Source organism: Chenopodium album, chromosome 19, assembly GCF_948465745.1.
Source record: "Chenopodium album chromosome 19, dcCheAlbu1.1, whole genome shotgun sequence".
NCBI classification, from domain to species: domain Eukaryota; kingdom Viridiplantae; phylum Streptophyta; class Magnoliopsida; order Caryophyllales; family Amaranthaceae; genus Chenopodium; species Chenopodium album.
In genome coordinates, this window is record NC_137852.1 from 34,035,324 (window position 1) to 34,056,357 (window position 21,034).

The 21,034-nt window shown below is 36.4% G+C and overlaps 2 protein-coding genes across 4 annotated transcripts; both read left to right on the top strand.

Moving 5' to 3' along the window:
• Positions 1 to 1,298: 1,298 nt before the first annotated feature.
• On the top strand, positions 1,299 to 4,076 carry LOC145594259 (uncharacterized). The gene is made up of 2 exons (XM_081650594.1): positions 1,299 to 1,921; positions 2,039 to 4,076. Exons 1-2 carry the CDS (start codon positions 1,299 to 1,301, stop codon positions 4,074 to 4,076), a joined length of 2,661 nt encoding a protein of 886 aa, XP_081506720.1.
• A 4,349-nt stretch (positions 4,077 to 8,425) lies between these two features.
• On the top strand, positions 8,426 to 14,952 carry LOC145595206 (uncharacterized). Of its 3 annotated transcripts, XR_014102923.1 has the most exons (10): positions 8,426 to 8,996; positions 9,090 to 9,296; positions 9,969 to 10,061; positions 10,179 to 10,315; positions 10,443 to 11,303; positions 11,379 to 11,642; positions 11,740 to 12,044; positions 12,132 to 12,317; positions 12,402 to 12,879; positions 14,517 to 14,952. XR_014102923.1 is itself a non-coding variant. In XM_081651586.1 (9 exons), exons 5-9 carry the CDS (start codon positions 11,007 to 11,009, stop codon positions 12,511 to 12,513), a joined length of 1,164 nt encoding a protein of 387 aa, XP_081507712.1. In that variant the 5' UTR covers positions 8,426 to 8,996; positions 9,090 to 9,296; positions 9,969 to 10,061; positions 10,179 to 10,315; positions 10,443 to 11,006; the 3' UTR covers positions 12,514 to 14,952. The 3 variants fall into 3 exon arrangements, 2 of the variants coding, with proteins under 2 accessions (XP_081507712.1, XP_081507713.1); XM_081651586.1 differs by having other exon boundaries at positions 12,402 to 14,952; XM_081651587.1 differs by having other exon boundaries at positions 10,179 to 11,303; positions 12,402 to 14,952.
• Positions 14,953 to 21,034: the final 6,082 nt, after the last annotated feature.

Below are 21,034 nucleotides of genomic sequence, written 5' to 3' on the forward strand. Positions count from 1 at the left end.
TGGCAAAAGGACCCCTTTTAAGAGACCCGTTGTACAATTTAACGGGTCTATTATATATACAAGACCCTACATTACACGTAACGGATCTGTAATAGTAGGCGCCAAAATATTATGTTTGGCGGATTTAAATAACAACGTAATTTTAAAGACCCGTTATTATTCACAACGGGTCTCTTAGGTAAGAGACCTGTTGTTAGTTACAACGAGTCTCATACATACAAGGTAAAAAACAAAAAAAAAATTCTACAGACTTCAATTCTTACTGTCGCCTCTTATTTTCCAATTCCCTCCCAAATTCCTACTCCTACCCAAAATAAACCCTTCAATTTCATCAAATAACCCTCTTCAATTTTTCATCAAAATTTTATTTTCATTACTTTCATTGTTGCGGTGCTGCCTGTGCGTTATTCATTGCCGGCTAATTTCATCTCTTCCAATTTTCATCAAATTCCCGATTGAATTTTGCAAGGTGATATTGCTGCAAGCTACCATCTTTGGGTTTTCTTCAAAAAAAACAAAAAAAAAAAAAAAAGAAAAAAGAAAGAAAGAGTAGCTCCTCAACGGCTCCTCCACAGCTCCTCCACGGCTCCACCACACAATTAAAGGTTAGAATTTTGGCTCAATTGATGCATGCATGCTTTGTTAGGGTTTTGTGCATGGATTATTTATTTGTTTGTGACTTATTGGTTTGTTTGCGGAGATGAAGTTCTATTGAAATAAATTTTTTATCTTGTTCGACATTTGTTGGAAATCTGCAATTATAGAAATAAATTAGAAATTGCAGCAGTAAGTATGCTATTATTTCGGTTAATCTTGGGTTACTCATTAAAATTTGTTAGTCTATTTAATTTTGGCTGCTTGAAATTTAATATCAAGTGTTGGTTTGTCGTTTGATTTTCTAGGTTGTAGTTTCTGTGCTTTATGATGTGTAATGTTTTGGGTTTTTCTTTTTAGATTTTATTGTGATGAAGAGAAATATAATTTGTTGTTTGAATTTCCCTTTAAATTCTTCATTATTTTAGATATACTGACATATTTAATGTTGGTTGGGATTTCCAGATTGATTTTTTTTTTTAATTTATTTATTTATTAAAAATGCACTATGGATTCATGCATGTAGATAAAATAGTGAGTTTTGTTGCTAATTCGTTCCTGAATTATATTTTTTTGTCAATTTAATTATTAAAAGATGAGGGGAATGGTGTGGGGAGAGGGGCAGGGCAGGAGTATATAAAAATTTAATAAAATCATTAGAATGGAATTAATTATTTTAGTTGTTGTTGTGTAGAAAATATTATATGGATCGAAGTTGGATAACAACAACTAAGCCAGGTGACCTAAAATATCAAGTAGGTATTAGAGAATTTGTTAAGTTTGCAGTTAAGAATAGTGGAGGCCGCCATAAGCTACCATGCCCTTGTCACATGTGCCATAATTTCTTGTACAAGAGACCCGAAGAGATACTTAATCACTTGGAGAAATGGGAATTTGATAAAACATACACGTGTTGGATTTGGCATGGAGAATGTAGAGATGGAGCTTCGGTGAGTAACTTTTCAGATAATGCTAATGAAGGTCAAGATACAAATGAGGGAGATAGATTAGAGGAAATGCTCCATGTAGTACAGGAGAATTTTGATGAAGATCCCACTAAATTTGAGAGCTTATTAAGTGACTCTGAAAAGCCTTTGTATGAAAGTTGCACCAAATACACAAGGTTGTCTGCCACACTTAAGTTGTATAACTTGAAGGCGGGTCATGGTTTAAGTGATCAAAGCTTTAATATGATCCTAGAATTGGTAAAAGACATGCTTCCGGATGATAATGTCCTTCCAAGTTGTACATATGAGGCAAAAAAGACACTAAGTGTCATGGGTTTACCTTATGAGAGAATTCATGCTTGCCCTAACGATTGCATGTTGTATTGAAACGAGAATGAATCGTTAGAGAGATGTGCAATTTGTAATGCCTCGCGATACAAAAAAGATGAAGGACGAGTGCCTGCAAAGGTATTATGGTACTTTCCAATAATACCTAGGTTTAAAAGGTTATTTTCTAATGCCGGAGATGCTGAAAAGTTAACATGGCATGTCTATGGTCGAGAGGATGATGGAATGCTTAGACATCCTGCTGATTCCCCACAATGGAGGTTTGTTGATGGAGAATTTCCAGAATTTGCCAAAGAAAAGCGTAATTTACGCCTTGCTTTGTCTACAGATGGTTTCAATCCATTTGGATCATTGAGTAGCACTTATAGTACATGGCCTGTTGTTTTGATTACCTACAACTTACCTCCTACACTTTGCATGAAAAGAAGGTATATGATGTTATCACTACTAATTTCTGGTCCAAGGCAGCCTGGTAATGATATTGATGTGTATCTGGCTCCACTAATTGATGATTTGAAGATGTTGTGGGAAACAAGTGTAGAGGTGTTCGATGCACATCATAACGGGAATTTCAATTTGAAAGCATTGTTGTTTTGTATTATTCAAGATTTTCCAGCATATGGAAATCTATCAGGATACACAGTTTACGGGAAAACTGCATGTCCCGTATGCATGGAGGGTTTTCCAGGAAGGTGGTTAAGTGCATCTAAGAAGAATGTTTTTTATGGGAATCGTATATTTTTGCCATGTACTCATCACTATCGCAACTTGAAAAAGGCTTTCAATGGACATCAAGAGTTTAGGGTGCGCCCTAAGATACTATCTAGAGTAGAGGTGTTTGAAAAGATCAAAGATCTCAAGATCACATATGGTAAGAAGCACAAAAAACTTCTTCCTCAACAAGGATTCAAAAAGTGTTCAATATTGTGGAGCTTACCATATTGGAAATTCCTTTTTGTGAGACATACACTTGATGTGATGCATATTGAGAAAAATGTGTGTGATAGTGTTATTGGTACACTATTGAATATTAGTGGAAAGACCAAAGATGGGGAGAAAGCTAGAGATGACTTGGAGGAAATGGGGATTAGAGATGAACTTCATGTGGTTGAGAATGAGAATGGTCGAAAGTACTTGCCACCGGCTGCTTATACGCTCTCTAGAAAAGAGAAAATCGAGCTATGTCAGAGCTTGGCCGGAGTGAAAGTGCCGGAAGGTTATTCTTCTAACATTCGCAACCTGGTAAACATGGAAAGTTTGAAACTTATGGGCCTTAAGTCTCATGATTTTCATGTTTTGATGCAAAATTTGTTGCCTGTAGCTATTCGTTCAATATTGCCTAAAAATGTTCGATATGCCATTACTAGACTTTGTTTGTTTTTTAATGCAATCTATAGTAAAGTCATTGATCCCGAACATTTGAATGCTTTGGAGGAAGAAATTGTTATAATTTTATGTCAATTAGAGATGTACTTTCCTCCATCTTTTTTTGATATCATGGTTCATTTGACGGTTCACTTGGTAAGAGAGATAAGATTTTGTGGTCCAATATATTTGAGAGTTCAATGGGCTTTTGAAAGACAAATGAGAACATACCAAGGGTATGTGAAGAATGCTTATCGACCTGAAGGTTGTATTGCTGAGCAACTTTTCTATGAAGAAGTACTACAATATGCTGGTGATTTTATGATAAATTCAATGAGAATAGGGATTCCTACATCCCGTCATAGTGGACGAATGGATGGTGTGGGAACCTTAGGTCGTAAGCAACGTGATATGTCTTATGACAATTGGCACAAGGCACACTCATACATTCTGCATAATGAGGATGAAGTTGCACCCTATGTTGAAAGACATATGAGACACTTGAGAAAGTACAATCCAAGAGCAAGCGAAAAGGCATTGGCTGACAAACATAACAAATCATTCATTTCTTGGTTCAAAGATGAAGTAATGAGGGAGCTCGATGACTCTTCAATAGTAATCTCAGATCGAGTCAAGATTTTAGCATATGGACCTGACTTTAGTGCAACATACTATTCAGGATATGTTATAAATGGTTGCACTTTTTACACAAAGTTCCAAGATGAGCACAACACTATGCAAAACAATGGGGTCACTTTAGAGGCTCAAGCTATTCACTTTGCTAGTGCAAAAGATAAGAATCCCGTATGTGGTACTATGTAAAGATGGGCACGGGCCGTGCCGGCACGCGGGCGGCACGGGCCCGGCACGACTCCGGCACGGCCCGGCACGGGCACGGTGGCCGGCACGGCACGGCACGGCGGCACGCCGGCGTGCCGTGGGCCGTGCCGTGAACAACTTTTTTGGGACCGGCACGGGCACGGCCCGTGGCACGGCGGGCGGCACGGTGGCCGGCACGTGGGCCGGCACGCCGGCACGACCCGCCGGCACGGCACGTGGCACGGCCCGGCACGGCCAGGCACGGCCCGGCACGGCCAGGCACGGCACGGCACGGCACGGCCCGTGCCACTAGCCGTTGGAATATGGCCGTTTTCCAACAGCTATAAACGGCCATATTTTCCACCCCATTTCCCACCCAAATCCCCTATAAATACCTCATATTTTCCTCCAAAATTTTCACAATTCATCAACTCATCTCTTCTCTCTTATTCTCTAATTTTCTTACTCCCAAATTCTCAATTCTCAAATTCCTAAAAAACATACAATCTTCCTCTCTTTTGTGAAAAGAAAAAAAAAATTCCTACTCTCTTATAAATTTTACATTTTTACTATTATTACTTGTACTAGTCTACTACAAAAAAAAAAAAAAAAAAAAAAAAATTGTTATATTTACATTCGGGAAATTAAAAATTCGGGAAATTATAAATTTGGGAAAGCATTGAAGCGTCATTGTAAGATCTAACTCAACTTTATTTTAATTTGTTATTGTTATTGTTACTATTATTGTTATTATTATTAATTTATTATCATTATTATTATTATTATTATTATTATTATTATTATTATTATTATTATTATTATTATTATTATTATTATTATTATTATTATTGGAACTACTTAATTATATAAAAACTACTTTCTATTTTAATTGTGGGTTATTTGGATTGTTGAAATCTGTCTAAGGCGGGATTTGGGCTCTGGACAACGTCGCTCCTAACCTCTCCTACCTGGGATCTCATTGATCCAAGTAATCTACTATTATTATAATTATTTTTGAAAATTTAATTTATATAAAAACTACTTACTAATTTATTCTCATTGATCTCATTGTTGTTAATTGTTACTTTGTTATTGTTAGTTGTGTTATTATTATTAATTAATCATGGCATCAAACCCGAACGTTTCCTCCTCCTCTAGAAAAGCCAAGTCAACACGTAGGGAATCACCAAACCCAAACACTTCAATGTCTATGCCCCCCCCCTAACATGCCCTTTCCCTCTCCTAACATGCCCTTTCCAAACACTTCCACCCCTTTCTTTCATCCCCAAAACACGGGAGGGCAAGAACAAATGGATGATATGGCTCCTTGGACCCAATTTCAACAAACCCAATTTCAACAATATGAATTTCCTCCTCCTCCTCCTTCCCAAGGTAGCCAAACACAAGCTTGCGGGTCGAGTGAACCATCCACCCATAATCCTAACATATTAGAGTGGTGTACCGAAGAGGATTTTGCTCAAACCAAAAGAAAGAGTGGATGTTGGGTACATTATCAATTAAGTAAAGATGGAAAAAAATGCAAGTGTCGGACTTGTGGTAAAATTTTCTCGGCCGATACCAAGGGAGGGACGGGACACCTTACTAGGCATACAAAAAAATGTGGTGGACCATCTAGTGATCCAACCCAACCTAAAATTTCTCAATTCCACCCACAAGGTTTCATTTACAATTACGAGAGAGATAGGGATGAACTTGGGAGAATGATTGTACATGCAGAACAACCTTTTCTTTTCGCCGAAAATGATGCCTTCAACAACTATATTAACCGAGCACTACAACCAAAACACAAAAAAATCTCCCGAAAAACCGTTCGATCTGCTGCCATGAAGACTTATCTAGAGTACAAATTAAGATTAGTAAATGAATTAGCTAATCTTCCTAGTAGAGTTTCTTTAACCGCCGATGCATGGGATAGTGGGTACCAACTTCATTATTTATGTGTTACTTGTCATTGGTTAGATAATGAGTGGATGTTACAAAAACGCATCATTCATTTCAAAATGCTTGAATACCCTCATACCGGTCTTAACATTTCACATCATTTAATGGAAGCTATTGATGCATATAGTCTTAGGGATAAAATCATGTCTATGACTTTCGATAACGCAACTTCTATGACATATAGTGCGAATTTGGTTAAACCCCAATTAACCGATTTAGTATTAGATGGAGAAGCACTTCATGTTAGATGCATTTGTCATGTTCTTAACTTGTGTGTGAAGGATGGAACACAAGCAATTGGTCCATTTTATCACAAAATACGGAGTGCTATTTGCACTATTAATAGCTCTAACATGAGATGGCAAGAATGGAAAGGTTTTTGCAGGCAACAACGGATTAAAACCATAAAAATAGCACCGGATTGTCCAACTAGGTGGAACTCCACCTATGAAATGTTGAGTCGGGCAATCGAGTACAAGGTTCATTTAACACTTTTTTATAATATGAAATATCCACAAAATGCTTTACTTGAAGATGATTGGGTTAATTGTGAAAAATATATGCAGTTTTTACAATTACTATATGGTATGACACATTGTTTTTCTTCTGTATATAATCCTTGTGCTCATTCTTTTCTTAGCAATGCATGTTTACTTGCACAACTTTTTGCGGAACACCGATCAGAACATGCTTATCGTGGATATCTTCCATCCATGGAGGATAAATGGCGTAAATATTACACCGATATTCCTATGATTTATATTTTTGCTTCCATTTTAGATCCTAGACAAAAATATGATGGCACCTTTTTATTAATTGATATTTATTATAGTAACATGAATTTTGAAGGTGATGTTGAAACTTTTAAGACTAAGGTGACGGATGAGTTTTTTAATTTATATAATGTTTATGAAAGTAAATATGGAACCGTGTCTCGATTTGCCCCTTCTCAAACATCCAAAAATGTAAGTAAACGGGCCAAAGGTTTATTTGCACAAGCTGCTAACTTGATGTCTAAGTATTCAGGTACAGAATCATCATCATCTAGGAGAACTCAAAGCGATGTTTCGGAGTTGCAAATGTACTTAAGTTACGACTTCATGAAAGGCATGGACGATGAAGAGAAGTTTGGCCTCGACATCCTCGATTGGTGGAAATCACAAGTCGTGAAACATCCAATTTTATCGGCAATGGCTCGTGATATTTTTGCTATCCAAGTCTCCTCCGTTGCTTCCGAAAGAGCTTTTAGTGCGTCGGGAAGAGTTCTAGACGATAGAAGAACAAGACTAAAACCCGAAACACTTGAAATGTGTGTTTGCTTCAAGGATTGGTTGGATGCCGAAACTCGTTCTCAAGATCGTACTTATGCACAAAACGACGACGATGAAGGAACGTCGACTTCTTTTAGTTCTCAATCCACTCAATTGGCGGATGAACTTGAACCTCTAGGAGACGAAGACGAAGACGAAGATGAAGACGAAGGCGAAGACGAAGACGACCAATAATAATTACATGATTACATATTTACATTATACACTATTGTATTCTTTTTGTATTATCGAACTTCGTATTCCGTATAATAAATGAAGTTATTCAATATTCATACACTATTGTACGATTTTTAATTATCATTACTTATTTTGTAATTTTGTATTATTGAATTATCGTATATTCGTACCGGCTAGTCGGCTACCGTCATATAATAAAATAAGTTATTCTTCAATTTTTTGTGTTTTCGGATTATCGCACTAGTATTTTTTTTTTATTATATGCATTTTTGTTTTTAATTCGTTTTTTTTTAACATTTATTTTTTTTTTTAAGAAAAAAAAAAAAAAAAAAAAAAATAAAAACGGCACGGTTTGGCCCGCGGCCCGGCACGGCACGGCCCGCTAGGCACGTGGGCCGTGTCGTGCCGTGGGCTGGGGTGTGCCAATCCCAGGCACGGCACGGCACGGCACGCCGCGGAGCCGGCACGGCACGGCACGGCACGGGCACCACCCCGGCACGGCCAGGCACGGCCCGCGGCGGCACGGGCACGGCCCGTGCCCATCTTTAGTACTATGAGATACTATGGAGTCATTGAAGAGATTTGTGAGTTGCATTACACCATGTTTTCGATTCCTCTTTTCAAATGCCAATGCGTTGACAGCAACAACGGTGTTGAAGAAAGTAACTTGGGACTTATTTTAGTCAATCTTAACAAGGTTGGTCACAAAGAGGATCCTTTTATTTTAGCCACCCAAGCAAAACAAATTTTTTATATGACTGATCCCTTAGATAAGCGAAGGTCAGTTGTCATAACACCAAGGCCTCGACACTCCATTGATGATTGTTCTTTTTATAGTGTGCTGGAGACTCCTTCTTTGACAAGAAAAGTAGTGGACGATAATGTTGATGACTCTTCAATATATGTGAGAGATGATCATAATGAGGTTACATGGGTTGAAGATACAAAGAAGCGAAAATCTGTCAAGCGAAAGCGATCTCGTAACAAATGTAAATTTTTTTTTTTTTTTTAAAGTACTAACTTTTTTTTATTATTATTATTGGTTTTTCCTTAGGATGTCCTACTTAAAATTTTGGCAATATTATTACAATTTTTGCATTTAACTAACCTATTAAATTTATTTTTCTGATTTTTTTATAGGTTGATGGCTAGAAAGAGAAAACGTGTAAGCCCATCCAATGAAGGTGACACACTACATCTTGAGGATTCTGAGAAAATTAGGCGTGAGGATGAGAGGGGTCGTACTGTACTTGCTGTGGTGGGGAAGGCGATCCAAGCAGGCACCAAGATTCGTTTGGAATGGCATCCTATTAAAAGAGTTCCAGTAGGAGAGCACAAGTCTCATTTCTCCACTTACACTGGTTTTGTTGCCCGTGAAAGAGTAACGATCACTTATAAGGAGTGGTCTGACCTTCCAAATGGAGTCTTAGACGAAGTCTACAATGCTATCACAGTAAGCATACATATTCAGTTCTAAGACATTTGAATAAGTCATACAATATGCTTTTATGTAGGAAGGTTTAATGTTTCTGTACCAACAATGCAGAAGGGATTTTATGTCATCGAGAATCGTAGAAATTGGATATTGACACAAGCTTCTAAGCGATGGAAAGCTTTCAAGACTAGGCTAAGACTTGAATGGATGTATCTAGAAGATGAAGCTGTCAGACAACAACCCCCATGGAAATATCCTTTCATAAAAGATACAGATTGTTAGATCTTCGTCAAATATTGTACTTCAAAGGAGTTTCAGGTAGCTCAGTTAACTCCTTAAGCTCAGTTCTGAGTTCAGAGTTCAGTTCTGAAGCTCAGTTCTGAGGCTCAGTTCTGAATTCAGTTTTGAACCTCAGTTCTGAATTCATTTCTGGAGTTCAGTTCTGAAGCTCCGTTCTGAGTTCAGTTCTGAGTTCAGTCCTGGAGTTCAGTTCTGAAGCTCCGTTCTAAGTTCAGTTCTGGAGTTCAGTTCTGAAGCTCCGTTCTAAGGCTCAGTTCTGAATTCAGTTTTGAACCTTAGTTCTGAATTCAGTTCTGAACCTCAGTTCTGAATTCAGCTCTGGAGTTCCGTTCTGAAGCTCCGTTCTAAGTTCAGTTCTGAGTTTAGTCCTGGAGTTCAGTTCTGAAGCTCCGTTCTGAGTTCAGTTCTGAGTTCAGTCCTGGAGTTCAGTTCTGAAGCTCCGTTCTGAGTTCGGCTCTGAGTTCAGTCCTGGAGTTCAGTTCTGAAGCTCCGTTTTGAGTTCAGTTCTGAGTTCAGTCCTGGAGTTTAGTTCTGAAGCTCCGTTCTGAGTTCAGTTTTGTTCTCATGCTTGATAAGTTTATTAGTTTTGATGCTTTATAAGTTTATTAGTTTTGATGCTTTATAAGTTTATGATAAGCTTCCTCTAGCAAGACAGTGTGTACTGAATTTAATCTTAAATTTTTTTTGTAGGAATTGAGTGAAAAAAATCGTGTGAGGGCAAAGAAGAAGACCTCAAAGTATCGAGGAGGCCGACTTGGGTATCAATATTTTGAAGAACAAATAGTAAGTTTGACAAAAATTCTATATGTAACTACCATATATACAATATTGGTGTTGAAGAACAAATAGTAAGTTCATATACTTCGAACATTAGTCTAAATTAATTTTGTACAATGGCAGGAAAAGAACTTGTAAAACAGGGAGTCCATGTGTCACAAGTGCCTCGACACTTGACTTGGATCAAAGCTCACTCTCAGGTCAAAGATGGAATCATTTTTTTTTATAATCCAGTCGATAGGGAAATCCATGAAGCTATAGTAAGAAATCTAATGAAGACTCTTCTGCACAAATTTTATTTCCTTATATTCTTGTGAATGATTACCTTAATTTGAATGTACTTTACTTGGTTTCATCTATTACGTCCCTTGAAATTTTGAATTGTAGATTGCAGTGGAGGCTCAAGCTCAAAGAGGAGAATTCGTGTGCAATGGTCGGGATGACATATTAGCAAGAGCATTGAATAAGCGTGAGCATGGTAGTTCAGTGAGGGCAGTTGGATCTGGTATCACAAATAAGGAATATTTTGGCTTTAACAAACCAACTGCACCAAGCCAATTGTATGCAAAAATCGGCATGATGCAATCAGAGATGGGAACTATGAAAAATAATCAGAATTTATTATTGTCTTTCATCATGTCATGCTTAAATCAGGAGCAATTGAAATCGTTCATGGCCATCTTTGGTCAATCAAATGCTTTTGGTCAATTTGGCAGTTTGGGTGGGCTGGTTGGTCAATTTGGCAATGGTGCTAGTCAGCCTGCTACTGGTGGTCAGTCTAGTTCTGGTGGTCAGTCTGGTCATGGTCAACAGGTTGGTTCTTCTGGTCAGAGTAGTTTTGGTGGTTAGAGTGGTTTTGGTTTTGGTGGTCAAGCTGAATTCGGAGGTTTTGGTGGTCTTGATGGTAATAGGTTAGGTTTTACCCAATTAAATAATTTTGTTGACCATGGAATGGTTAACATCCGACTTACACAATTGCTGACTAGAGGGGTTGAGCGACAACAAAGTGAAGGTCATCAATTGTTGGAGTCTCAATTTCAGGATGCTGCTAATGTTTCACGTGGTCATGAGGCTCACATAAGTCCTCCCGTGCAACAGGATCATCTTCAAAGATCTGAGGCTGAGATGTACCATGTTTCTTGGCCTCAAACAGACCAAATTAATCAACCTGACCATGCACTTCTGAACAATCATGATGATATCTCAACTGATCTTGGCCTCAAACAGAGCAATATCACTTTTCCTGAGGTATTGTATTAAAAGTCATACATCTTCGAATGTAAATTATGTATATGAAATTTGATTCTGTCATGACTTGTATAGGGCTGGAGTGATTGTCAACTAGCCATTGAGGATGACGATAAAGGACTTGTAATTGTTGCTAAAGGGAAAGTCTATCAAGAGAAGGCAGAAGAAGTCATCAGAAATCATGTCCAAGCGCTACCCCCTGGTCACCGCCAAGTCTCTATTGTAGAAGATATTGTGCCGAATGCTCCCTTGCCATGTCCAAACGAAGAATTAATCTTTGTTTGCCAAGCTAAGAAGAGTTACATTGCTTGGCCAATTCACTTGATTCTTCCAGTTAAGGTATAATACCAGTTTTTTTACCAACTGAATTTAGTTCAGAATTGATTTTTAGTTAAGAGTTGCATTTACTTGATATATATTGTTTGTTGTATGAAAGGCTGATGTGCACCTGGAAAAAGACGTGACTACTCCATCCCCAAGATCGGCATCATCCCAAACATCAACCACTGACATGGATCTTTTCAATGCTGAAGATTGTGAAAAAGTGACTACTAATTTGTTACAGTCGTTAAAAACTCATGCTTTGGGAATGAAAAAGAGGAGTGAATCCATCTCCTTAAGTTTCCAGAAAACTGTATTTCTGACTAAACATGTGGTTAATGTTACTCTTGATTACGAAGATTTGCTTAATTGGTGTTTCCAGAAGGAGATCGGAGCTGCTCACTTGAATATTTTCATGAAGTAAGTTCATTTACATTTTTAAGATTTGAAAATTTCTATTGTCAGTAGCTTCTTACATGTTTGACCTTTTATGGATGGCGGGGAAAGGTACCTGACAGAGAAATGTCAAGAAGAAGGAATTTCGGGTATGTTTGGATTTTGCAATTCCAATGTTCTATCCCCAATGAATCCAACAATAGAAGAGGAAAACCCGTCAACATACTTGGCTCGTGTGTTTGGGTGCAATGAGGGAAAGAATCGTAATCAATTATGGTTTGCACCTTATAATGAAAAGTACGTGCAATATGTGTTTTCTCTACAATAGCTGATAATTATTGATATGTTATTCTATTAACTTTTCGTGTAATTTGTATGTAGTCATAATTGGATGTTAGCTGTGATTAGCCCTTGGAATGGGATAGTCTATTGGTTCAACCCAGGTGGAGCAGACAGCATACCTGAGTTTGCAAAAACAGTCATCAATGAGTAAGCAGTGGAGTAATCATTTATTGACTTCATTTTATTTGTATTGATGTTCAAGTAATTGGTATTTTTGTCATTTTATCTTGTCATAATTATGTAGGGGAATCAAACAATTTAGCGCTATCCATCGCAAGGATATCAAGAAAATAAAAAAGGATGCATATATTGGGTGGAAGTAACCAAATGTTTTCACTTTATATTTTTAAACTTAACATACGATAATCGGTTGTAGTTCTTTCACATAATAAAGTAACTCATGGATGATCGGTTGAAGTGTCCTAGCCAACCTAAACACAAGAAGGACTATGGATACTTTTTGTGCCGGTACATGCTCGAGATTTTAGAAAAAAGGGTGTTATGGATTACTGACAAGGTTAGAACTTATGCACTTCAGATACTTTGTTGTTTCAACTGAATATTTCTGACCAAAATTTGCTTACTTTAACACATATATTTCTGCCTAATTGGTTATTGTGAGAGGATTTGTTTCTTAAATATACGTATGCACTTGGCAGGGCAGCAGCAGCCGCCTAGCCTTGGCAGGGCAACAGCAGCCGCCTTGCCTTGGGAATTATGCCGCGATGTAGATCATTTGAGTTGTATTAGTTTTTGGAGAAGTGTGGGGACTGTGGAACTAAGTTAAAATTTTATCAATGTAGAAAAATATGTTGGAAAAGTGTTATCCCTGTAGAATTATGCATAGTTCAGTGCCATATGGGGTAATTTATTTCCTTCATTCAAACAGGGCGTTGAGTAAAAATTTGGGATTAATTTAGAATGTGAGGCAGGCACTCGATGCAGCCATGCCTTGGCAGGGCAGCCTTGCCTTGCCTTGGCAGGGTGGCAGCTGCAGCCAAGCCTTGGCAGGGCAGTAGCTCGCTGCAGCCTTGCCTTGGCAGGCAGGGCAGCTACTGCCTTGCCTGGCAGCGCAGCAGCTTCACCCACACCCCCTACGCATACTCCCTTACCCTGCACACTCCCTGCCCTGCAAACGCTGCCTGCCCTTGCCTGAAATCAGTCTATTTATACTCAGCTTCCCCTCTCACAAAGACTCTCACACTTAATTGCATTTATCTTCTATTGCTGCCAAAACAGAACAGCTATCACAACCCACCACAACACCCATACCACTCTCCATAGTGGATGTCTTGTGTCCTGTTCTCTAGGAGGTCTGCTGCTGTTGTCTGATTGTTGTCCTGCCGCCGTTTCTTTCTTCTTTCATACACTCGGATTGTTGGTGTTGTGAGTGCATTCTCTCGGTCTATTGCACATCACTGTCATGATACTCTTAAACAGCAGATTTCCTGGCAATTTAAAGGTTGAACTGTCATTTCTTATAGAGTATTTTAAAAGTAAATCCACAGGAAAGAAAAGAGCACAAAACCCATCAGAGTACAGTGCACTCACCTTCTATTTATAGCAGTTCGGTCATCTGCATTTGCTTAAGAATTACCATAATCAGGAACCTTGTTCACCAAGTCCTTCAGAAAATCAAACATACTCTTAGTTTTCCTTATCCTTATTTAATATACAGCGTGTATTCAGTTTATATTCAGTTTTCTGCATGCAATCATTCTGCTTCATTATTTGCAAAATGACATTGATCATTTTTTTTTCCATTGGTTTAATGAATAAAATAACTTAGAATAAATTACTTATATGATTGAGGCAAAACTGTACTTGTATGGTTGAGGCAAAACTGAAGGTTTTCTTGAAGTTCTTAGTTGTATAAAAGTATGCAGGCATCTTAACTGTTAAACGATTACTCTAGAACCTTTTAGTACTTCATTTTGGTGATATGCTCTCCAATTCTCCATGTTCTTGTTTGGTAGATTAACAGAATACTAGACAAATAGTAAAGATCACATTATCACATTTTTTAAGAAATGTGGACCAATTTAGTTATGAAATTCAGTTTTGATGAGCTTTGGTTCCGAAATTCTGTTTTGAGCTTTGGTTCACTACTTCCATGATCCTATTTACTTCTTTTTTCTGCTATTTACATTGCAGTTCTTTACTCAAGAAGCTTATTCATTGGAAGAAATGGATGAGATACGAGATATTTGGGTTGAATATTTGCTTAACCAACTAAACTAAGCTGATGAAGAAGTCAAAGGAAGTATGGTAATTGCTTGCGTTTTGGTTCTAATTTTTATTCAACACATACACTTTGGAACATATGTGTGCCATGGTTTTTTTTGGTAATGGTGTACATGGTAGAATGCTGATGTTTTTGGAAACAATGGTTGATGTATAGTGCCATGGTTTTTTTTTTTTTTTTTGTAATGGTGTACATGGTAGAATGGGAGAAAATTAAGAGTTAGTCTTATTTTGTAATGGTGTAATTGTGGGTGGCACAACATTATATGGGTGAGTTTTTGTAATGGGAATGATTGAATTATATATGAAGGTCTAAAATTTTAATTGTCTACAAATTTTGTTGAATAATGACATATTATGCAGGTTAATTTTAAAAGAAAATGAATAGGTAATTATTGAAGAAATTGCCGGAAAAAAAAAAATTTATTGATTTTTTTTTTAAAAAAGGGGGTATGCTAACAGACCTGTTAGGTGAAGAAAGGATCTTACAGGTTGATGAATTAAATAAAAAAAAATATATCAAAGAGACCACATATCTTTGATATAGGGTCTGAAGTTAATTTTGAAAAGGACCTTATTTCTCTTTTAACGGGCCTGTTTAATATAGCAAACATACCCTATTTCTTTTACAATGGGTCTCTTATCTATAATATTTTATTCTAAAAAAAGTAATCTGACAAACCTGGTATTTTGCATAACGGGTCTGTTATCTTTTAAAAACAGACCCCATCCTTAGAGGTGGTCAGATAGAGACCCGTTGATAGGCGGTTTGTAAAGGGTATTTCAACGGGTCTCTTTGCTTATTTCTGTAGTAGTGATTGGCCCACATACATCTCCCTGAATCCTTTCCAAGAATTTTGGAGATTTAGTAGCAATTTTGTTCATAGATGGCCTTATTATTAATTTGCCAAGTGAACATACAGAGCATGTTAATTCATCTGATCAGGGAATTTTGACATTTCTTATTGAATGTCCAACTGAATGTGCTATTATTCTTTGCATCATCCCAGTTGTTGGATGTCCCAAACGATCATGCCATAGAATAATCAAATGTTTGTCATATAAATTCTGGTTAGATACTATATTAATTTCCATGGGTCGTATGTTAATACAATATAACCCCGAAGAGTATGCTGGCAATTTCTCATATATATGTTTCATGCTATGTCTTTTTGTCGTGAGGCAAATATACTCTTTTTGATCTATCGTCATTGTTTCTAGATATATGATAGCCATTTTAGCGTACATCTTTAAAGCTTATGAGATTTCTTCGAGATTTACTCGAATATAAAGCATTATTTGATTATTAATTTTGTTCCATTTAGAAGCATTATACAACCTTTCCAGATCGTTCAATTAATTTAGCTGACTCAGAAATGGTGTTTACATTTGCTTGAAACAACTTTAGTTGTGAAAAATATTTTCTATCCTTTAAGATAGTATGTATTGTTCCACTATCCAAAAGACATTGATATTCGGAACTAACTTCAGGCAGATCAATATCTTCATAAAATAAATTTGAGATTAGTTTAGAATAATATCATACAAAATTTTATTGATGATAGAGATTAAAAGTACATGACTATAAATTTAAAATACAGGACATAAAGAAAATACATTAAAACATAGCACATTAGTAGATGGGAAACCTAAGCATTGTTGTTTTCTCCAAGAATGAAATCATTTCCAATTTCAGCATTATCCATGAAATAATCAGATACATCAAGGCTGGGACAAGGAGCATTTTCCTCATTTACATAATTTGCTTCTGCATTTTTCTCTTTGCCTTTTACAGAATCCTGGTAAAGGTCTACCAAATGTTTGGCCGTACAACAAGTACGTCCCCAATATCCTGTCATGCCACATCTATAACATGTGTCTTTTCCTTTCGAAGGAGTTTGTTTGTGGCTTCCAAATGACTGTCCCTTCTGTTTTTCAAAATTTTCAAAATTACTGTTTCTTTGAAAATTGTTTCTACCACGACCACGGTCGCGTCTGCGATAATTTCCATGGCCTCTTCCACGGCCATTGTAATTTCCACGTCCACCTCTTCGTGTAGCATTTGATTCGGGTGGATAAGAATTTGTTGCATTTGTCTCATGATGAGTGACCAAAGACAAGTTGGTCTCATGTTATGATTTTTCAACAGAAGTTCACTATTATGTTACGCAACAAACAATACACTCATTAATTCATTGAACTTTTTAAAACCTCTTTCACGATGCTGTTCTTGCAAGAGTATGTTGCTTGCATGAAAGGTAGTAAGTGTTTTTACAATCATCTATTCATCCGTAACTAGATGGTCACAGTATCTCAATATAAATACTATCTCATGTATAGTTGAATTATAAACAATTACAGATTTGAAATCCTATAACCGTAAATTTGTCTAATCAAATAATGCCTTAGGAATGAGCGCCCTTTTGTGGTGTCCAAATCTTTCATTAAGGCAGTTCCATAATTCTTTGGGATCTTCAATCATAATGTACTCATTTTTAAGGCCTTCATGTAAATGATGCCTTAACAACATTAAGACTTTTGCCTTATTTTTTTCAGTAACAGGTTTTACAACAGTCATTGCAGAAGTGGTTGTATCAGTTGTTTGGCCAAAGGGACTTTTATTTTCTTGAGCAGTGTGCTCCAAGCCTTGAGCTTTCAAATTCATCATTGCATCCACTTTCCATTCCAGAAATTTCTTTTGAGATAAATCTAAGATGCTGAACTGTCTTTTCATAAGGTCTCTCATTTTAGCTACAACAAATTACGTGATAATTAGTTTATAATAACTAATTATATGTACAACTCACATGTTTAGTTCTTCTATATTTATAATTAAGTTAATAAAACACGTGATAATTAAATTTAATAATAATAATAAACCATAATAATATAGTCCTTTCTCCCCATTGGTTTATTATTATGATTAATTATATGATTAGACAAAAATTAATCATGTTAGTTGCAAAAAAATAGCAAAACGTCAACAATAACAGTAGTAACAATAATTATAATGATAATGGTAATATTATACAATGATGATTAATAACAACAAACAAACATAATAAAACAAAAACAAGCTTTTAATATACTAAAACGACAAAATAAGCAAGTTTTGCTTATAAATAATGACAAAAATTAATATTGCATGCTACTACAAGCGCCGTAAAAAGAAGGAAATATTGTTTTATCTTCCTTAAATCTTCCTCAAAAGTGAAGTTGTGAGTGTTTTGGGTGTTTTGGTTGCTGTCGTCGGGGATCGTATTGGAGAAGAAGGGGGTGATAAAATTTTTTAGGTGATTTTTGGATAAAAAGTGGAAAGGGATAAGGGATTTGTGGTGAAATTGGGGGGAAAATCCGTCTTTTATAGAGGTAGGTTTATCCGTTACTATTCTGTACAACTGTAAAAATATCATATAATAGTCTAATGTACTGGCATAAAATTATGATCCATATATATATATATATATTAATAATTGTAAAAGGTTATCACACTGGGAATGCAAGCCATAGTGGTCCGAGAGCCCTAATATCTATAAAAGATCATGGGTTCGAAAACGGAAAGAAACACAAAAAGTATTCAAAAGTAAGAAAAATAATAAGTACAAAAAGGCTGCATCTTTTTGTTAATCTAGTTAATAATATGCATGCAAAGTTACTACTAAGCAATTATAATAACTAAGATCAAAATTTACGTAAAACATGAGTATGTAATATTAACATGAATCAAACAAAGAAACATCAACATGAATAAAACAAGAAACATCAACGTGACTAAAACAAAAGATGAATTCAAAGTAAGGGAATTTTCACCATTGTTTTTGAGGTATATATAATACAGTAAATGTTTGATTTTCTGGTATAGAGGATCCCAAATATGGGCAACTATAGAGCATACTCCTCAAAATATTTAGAAGTAGATAGCATTATTTGTTATAAATTTTTAGAAGTAGGTTTAAATATACCTGACTGGAAACTAGTGCTGATAACGTGTTAAAATTTTACCTATAGAAAGTTTTATTCAGATAAATAAAGGAGTAAGAGAAGATGGAGAAATTGATAGTATATATTGCTCCGGTAAATTTTCTCTTGTATAACACTCCTTATATAGCCATGAATGTTCAACTAGGAGTACAATAATTTCATACATATAGACAATATGAGTTCACAAGGGTTGGACTCATAAGTGCATTGCAACATCAAATCAATGATTGACATTCACATTGTCTTCTAACAAACTTTTTTTTTTTGTTTTTTTTTGTTTGCGAGAGAAACTTATTTCCTTAATTACCTTCTAATTACCATCTTATTAATTTAATTACACTGTAATCTAATATACTCCCTCCGTTTTTAAATACTTGCTCCACTTTCCTTTTTCGGCCGTTTTTAAATACTTGCTCCATATCCTTTTTGGAAAGCTATTACAATATTTAATTCATTTCTTACACTTGGTGGACCCAACATAATACTCTCTCCCCTCCTTTCCATTACTTTTGCTTTTTACAAATTTTTTTTATTTCTCAACTACCCCACTACCTCCATATTTTATTACTTTCTGTAATTTCTCCTAAAACTTCGCGCATGGAGAAATGAAGCAAGTATTTAAAAACGGAGGGAGTATATATTTAAAGGGGATTTTTTTTCCAAGTTTTTAGAGAGCCACTTAAGATCTAATTTTCTTAGCGCGCCATGTAGGATTATTACTTTTAGTTTTGCCAATTAAATAAGAGATTATTAATTTCTTTATAATTATTAATTCAAATGCCACGTAAGCATGACGTGGGGAAAACTAGGTCGTTGGGCTAATTCTCCCTAAGCCAAACAAAATTTATAAACACTTAACAAACCTAAATACAAGTATAGAGGTAAGTCAAGGGTCGAACCCAAATTAAAGGAACGGTAATGCTTAAGTGCTTCCAATTATATGCCTAAGCTAGGTCGAAGACAAGAGATAAAAGGTGGCTCTAACAACTACTAAAACGAGGAAACCAACCAAATATAAGAGCTAGGGATTAGGATCCGCAAATAATGGCAATGAACGATGCAAATTGGAATGGAAAGTCAACTAAGTCAAGCAATGTGAGGGAAAGTCAATCATGCAACCAAAAGAGCATGTCAAGCTATTCTCCTAGAGGTCTAACTAGCGTCAACTACGATAAACTCTAGCTAGGAAACATCACAAGACACCTCAATCGTGTAAATGCAAGCCACAAATCAATGGTCCGTATCAATGTGAACTTACAATGCAATCTAGTGCAATAATCAAAGTTAGCTACTCTCTAATTAATTACACACATGCACATGATCAATTAACCAAGTTTAATCACATCATCAACTCCATCAATTATCCCCAATTTACATCAATTCATTACATCAAAGCTTCACCAAATCCCTAACCAAACAACTACTCAAACATGATCATCAATTCTACCAATAGAAACATGAATAACCAAAATCAATCATCAATTCATCAAAATTCCAATCAAATCAATCAATCAAAACAATAAAAATTAAACAAAGCAATAAATGAGATAGAGTTTAGAAATGCTCATTGATGATAGAGTAAATCTCTAATACAATTGTCACATTTGAATCTTCAATCTCTCAATCACCATTGAAATTCCTCACTTTCTCTCTATAAAATCTACTCCTAAAATTAACCCTAAACTAGAGAGAGAAGCTCTCAACTAAGCTAAGAATATGATCTAATTCTATTATGAAAACTCCTTACAAAAATTGGGTTCAAATAGGTATAAGAAGAGAGAGAAAATCGCCGAAATCCGATCGGAAAAGACCCACGTTGGTGCGGCCACACAACAGGGGGTGTGCGCCCGCACAACCATGATGTGCGCCCGCACAACCATGGTGTGCGCCCGCACATCCCTCGTGTGCGCCCGCACATTCTGCGCGTGCGGCCGCACTCAGCTGGGTTTCTTCGAATCTTCAACTCTTCAAGCTCAAGGGGTGCACACATGATTTATGATGGTGATGGAGGACAAGGTAGGCAGTAGCTAAGGCTTAATATTGAGGGCACACACTTCCTTTGAAAGGAGCACAAGAGAAGAGCCAAGACTTGGAACTTCCACTTCTTTGCATCTTGAGCTTCCCAAACTCCATGAACTTGATCCTAAAGCTTCTTCCACCATAATGGATCACCAAAATCACAACCCGAACCTCGTCCAATACCTACAACCACGAAAATAGAGCAAATAAAGAAGAAAAGGCTAGAAAACCAACGAAAAGCACAAAAGCTACAAAATAAGAGAAGAAAGGTAAAACTAAGCAACAAAGCATAAAACTAAGCACTTATTAAGCATGAAAGCTATGAAAAGAGAATAAAAAGGACCTAAATGCTCGTCAAATGTGTGCCATTTATGACACACATCAAATACCCCCAAGCTTACCTTTTGCTCGTCCTCGAGCAAAACAAA

What these genes read in the sequence shown, in the direction of transcription:
- LOC145594259 (XM_081650594.1), top strand. Translation starts at nt 1,299, where the DNA reads ATGGATCGAAGTTGGATAACAACAACTAAGCCAGGTGACCTAAAATAT. An exon ending in TGCCCTAACGATTGCATGTT is followed by an intron (nt 1,922 to 2,038) that starts GTATTGAAACGA and finishes AATAATACCTAG; the next exon opens with GTTTAAAAGGTTATTTTCTA.
- LOC145595206 (XM_081651587.1), top strand. Translation starts at nt 11,007, where the DNA reads ATGGTTAACATCCGACTTACACAATTGCTGACTAGAGGGGTTGAGCGA. An exon ending in ACTTGATTCTTCCAGTTAAG is followed by an intron (nt 11,643 to 11,739) that starts GTATAATACCAG and finishes GTTGTATGAAAG; the next exon opens with GCTGATGTGCACCTGGAAAA. An exon ending in CACTTGAATATTTTCATGAA is followed by an intron (nt 12,045 to 12,131) that starts GTAAGTTCATTT and finishes TGGCGGGGAAAG; the next exon opens with GTACCTGACAGAGAAATGTC.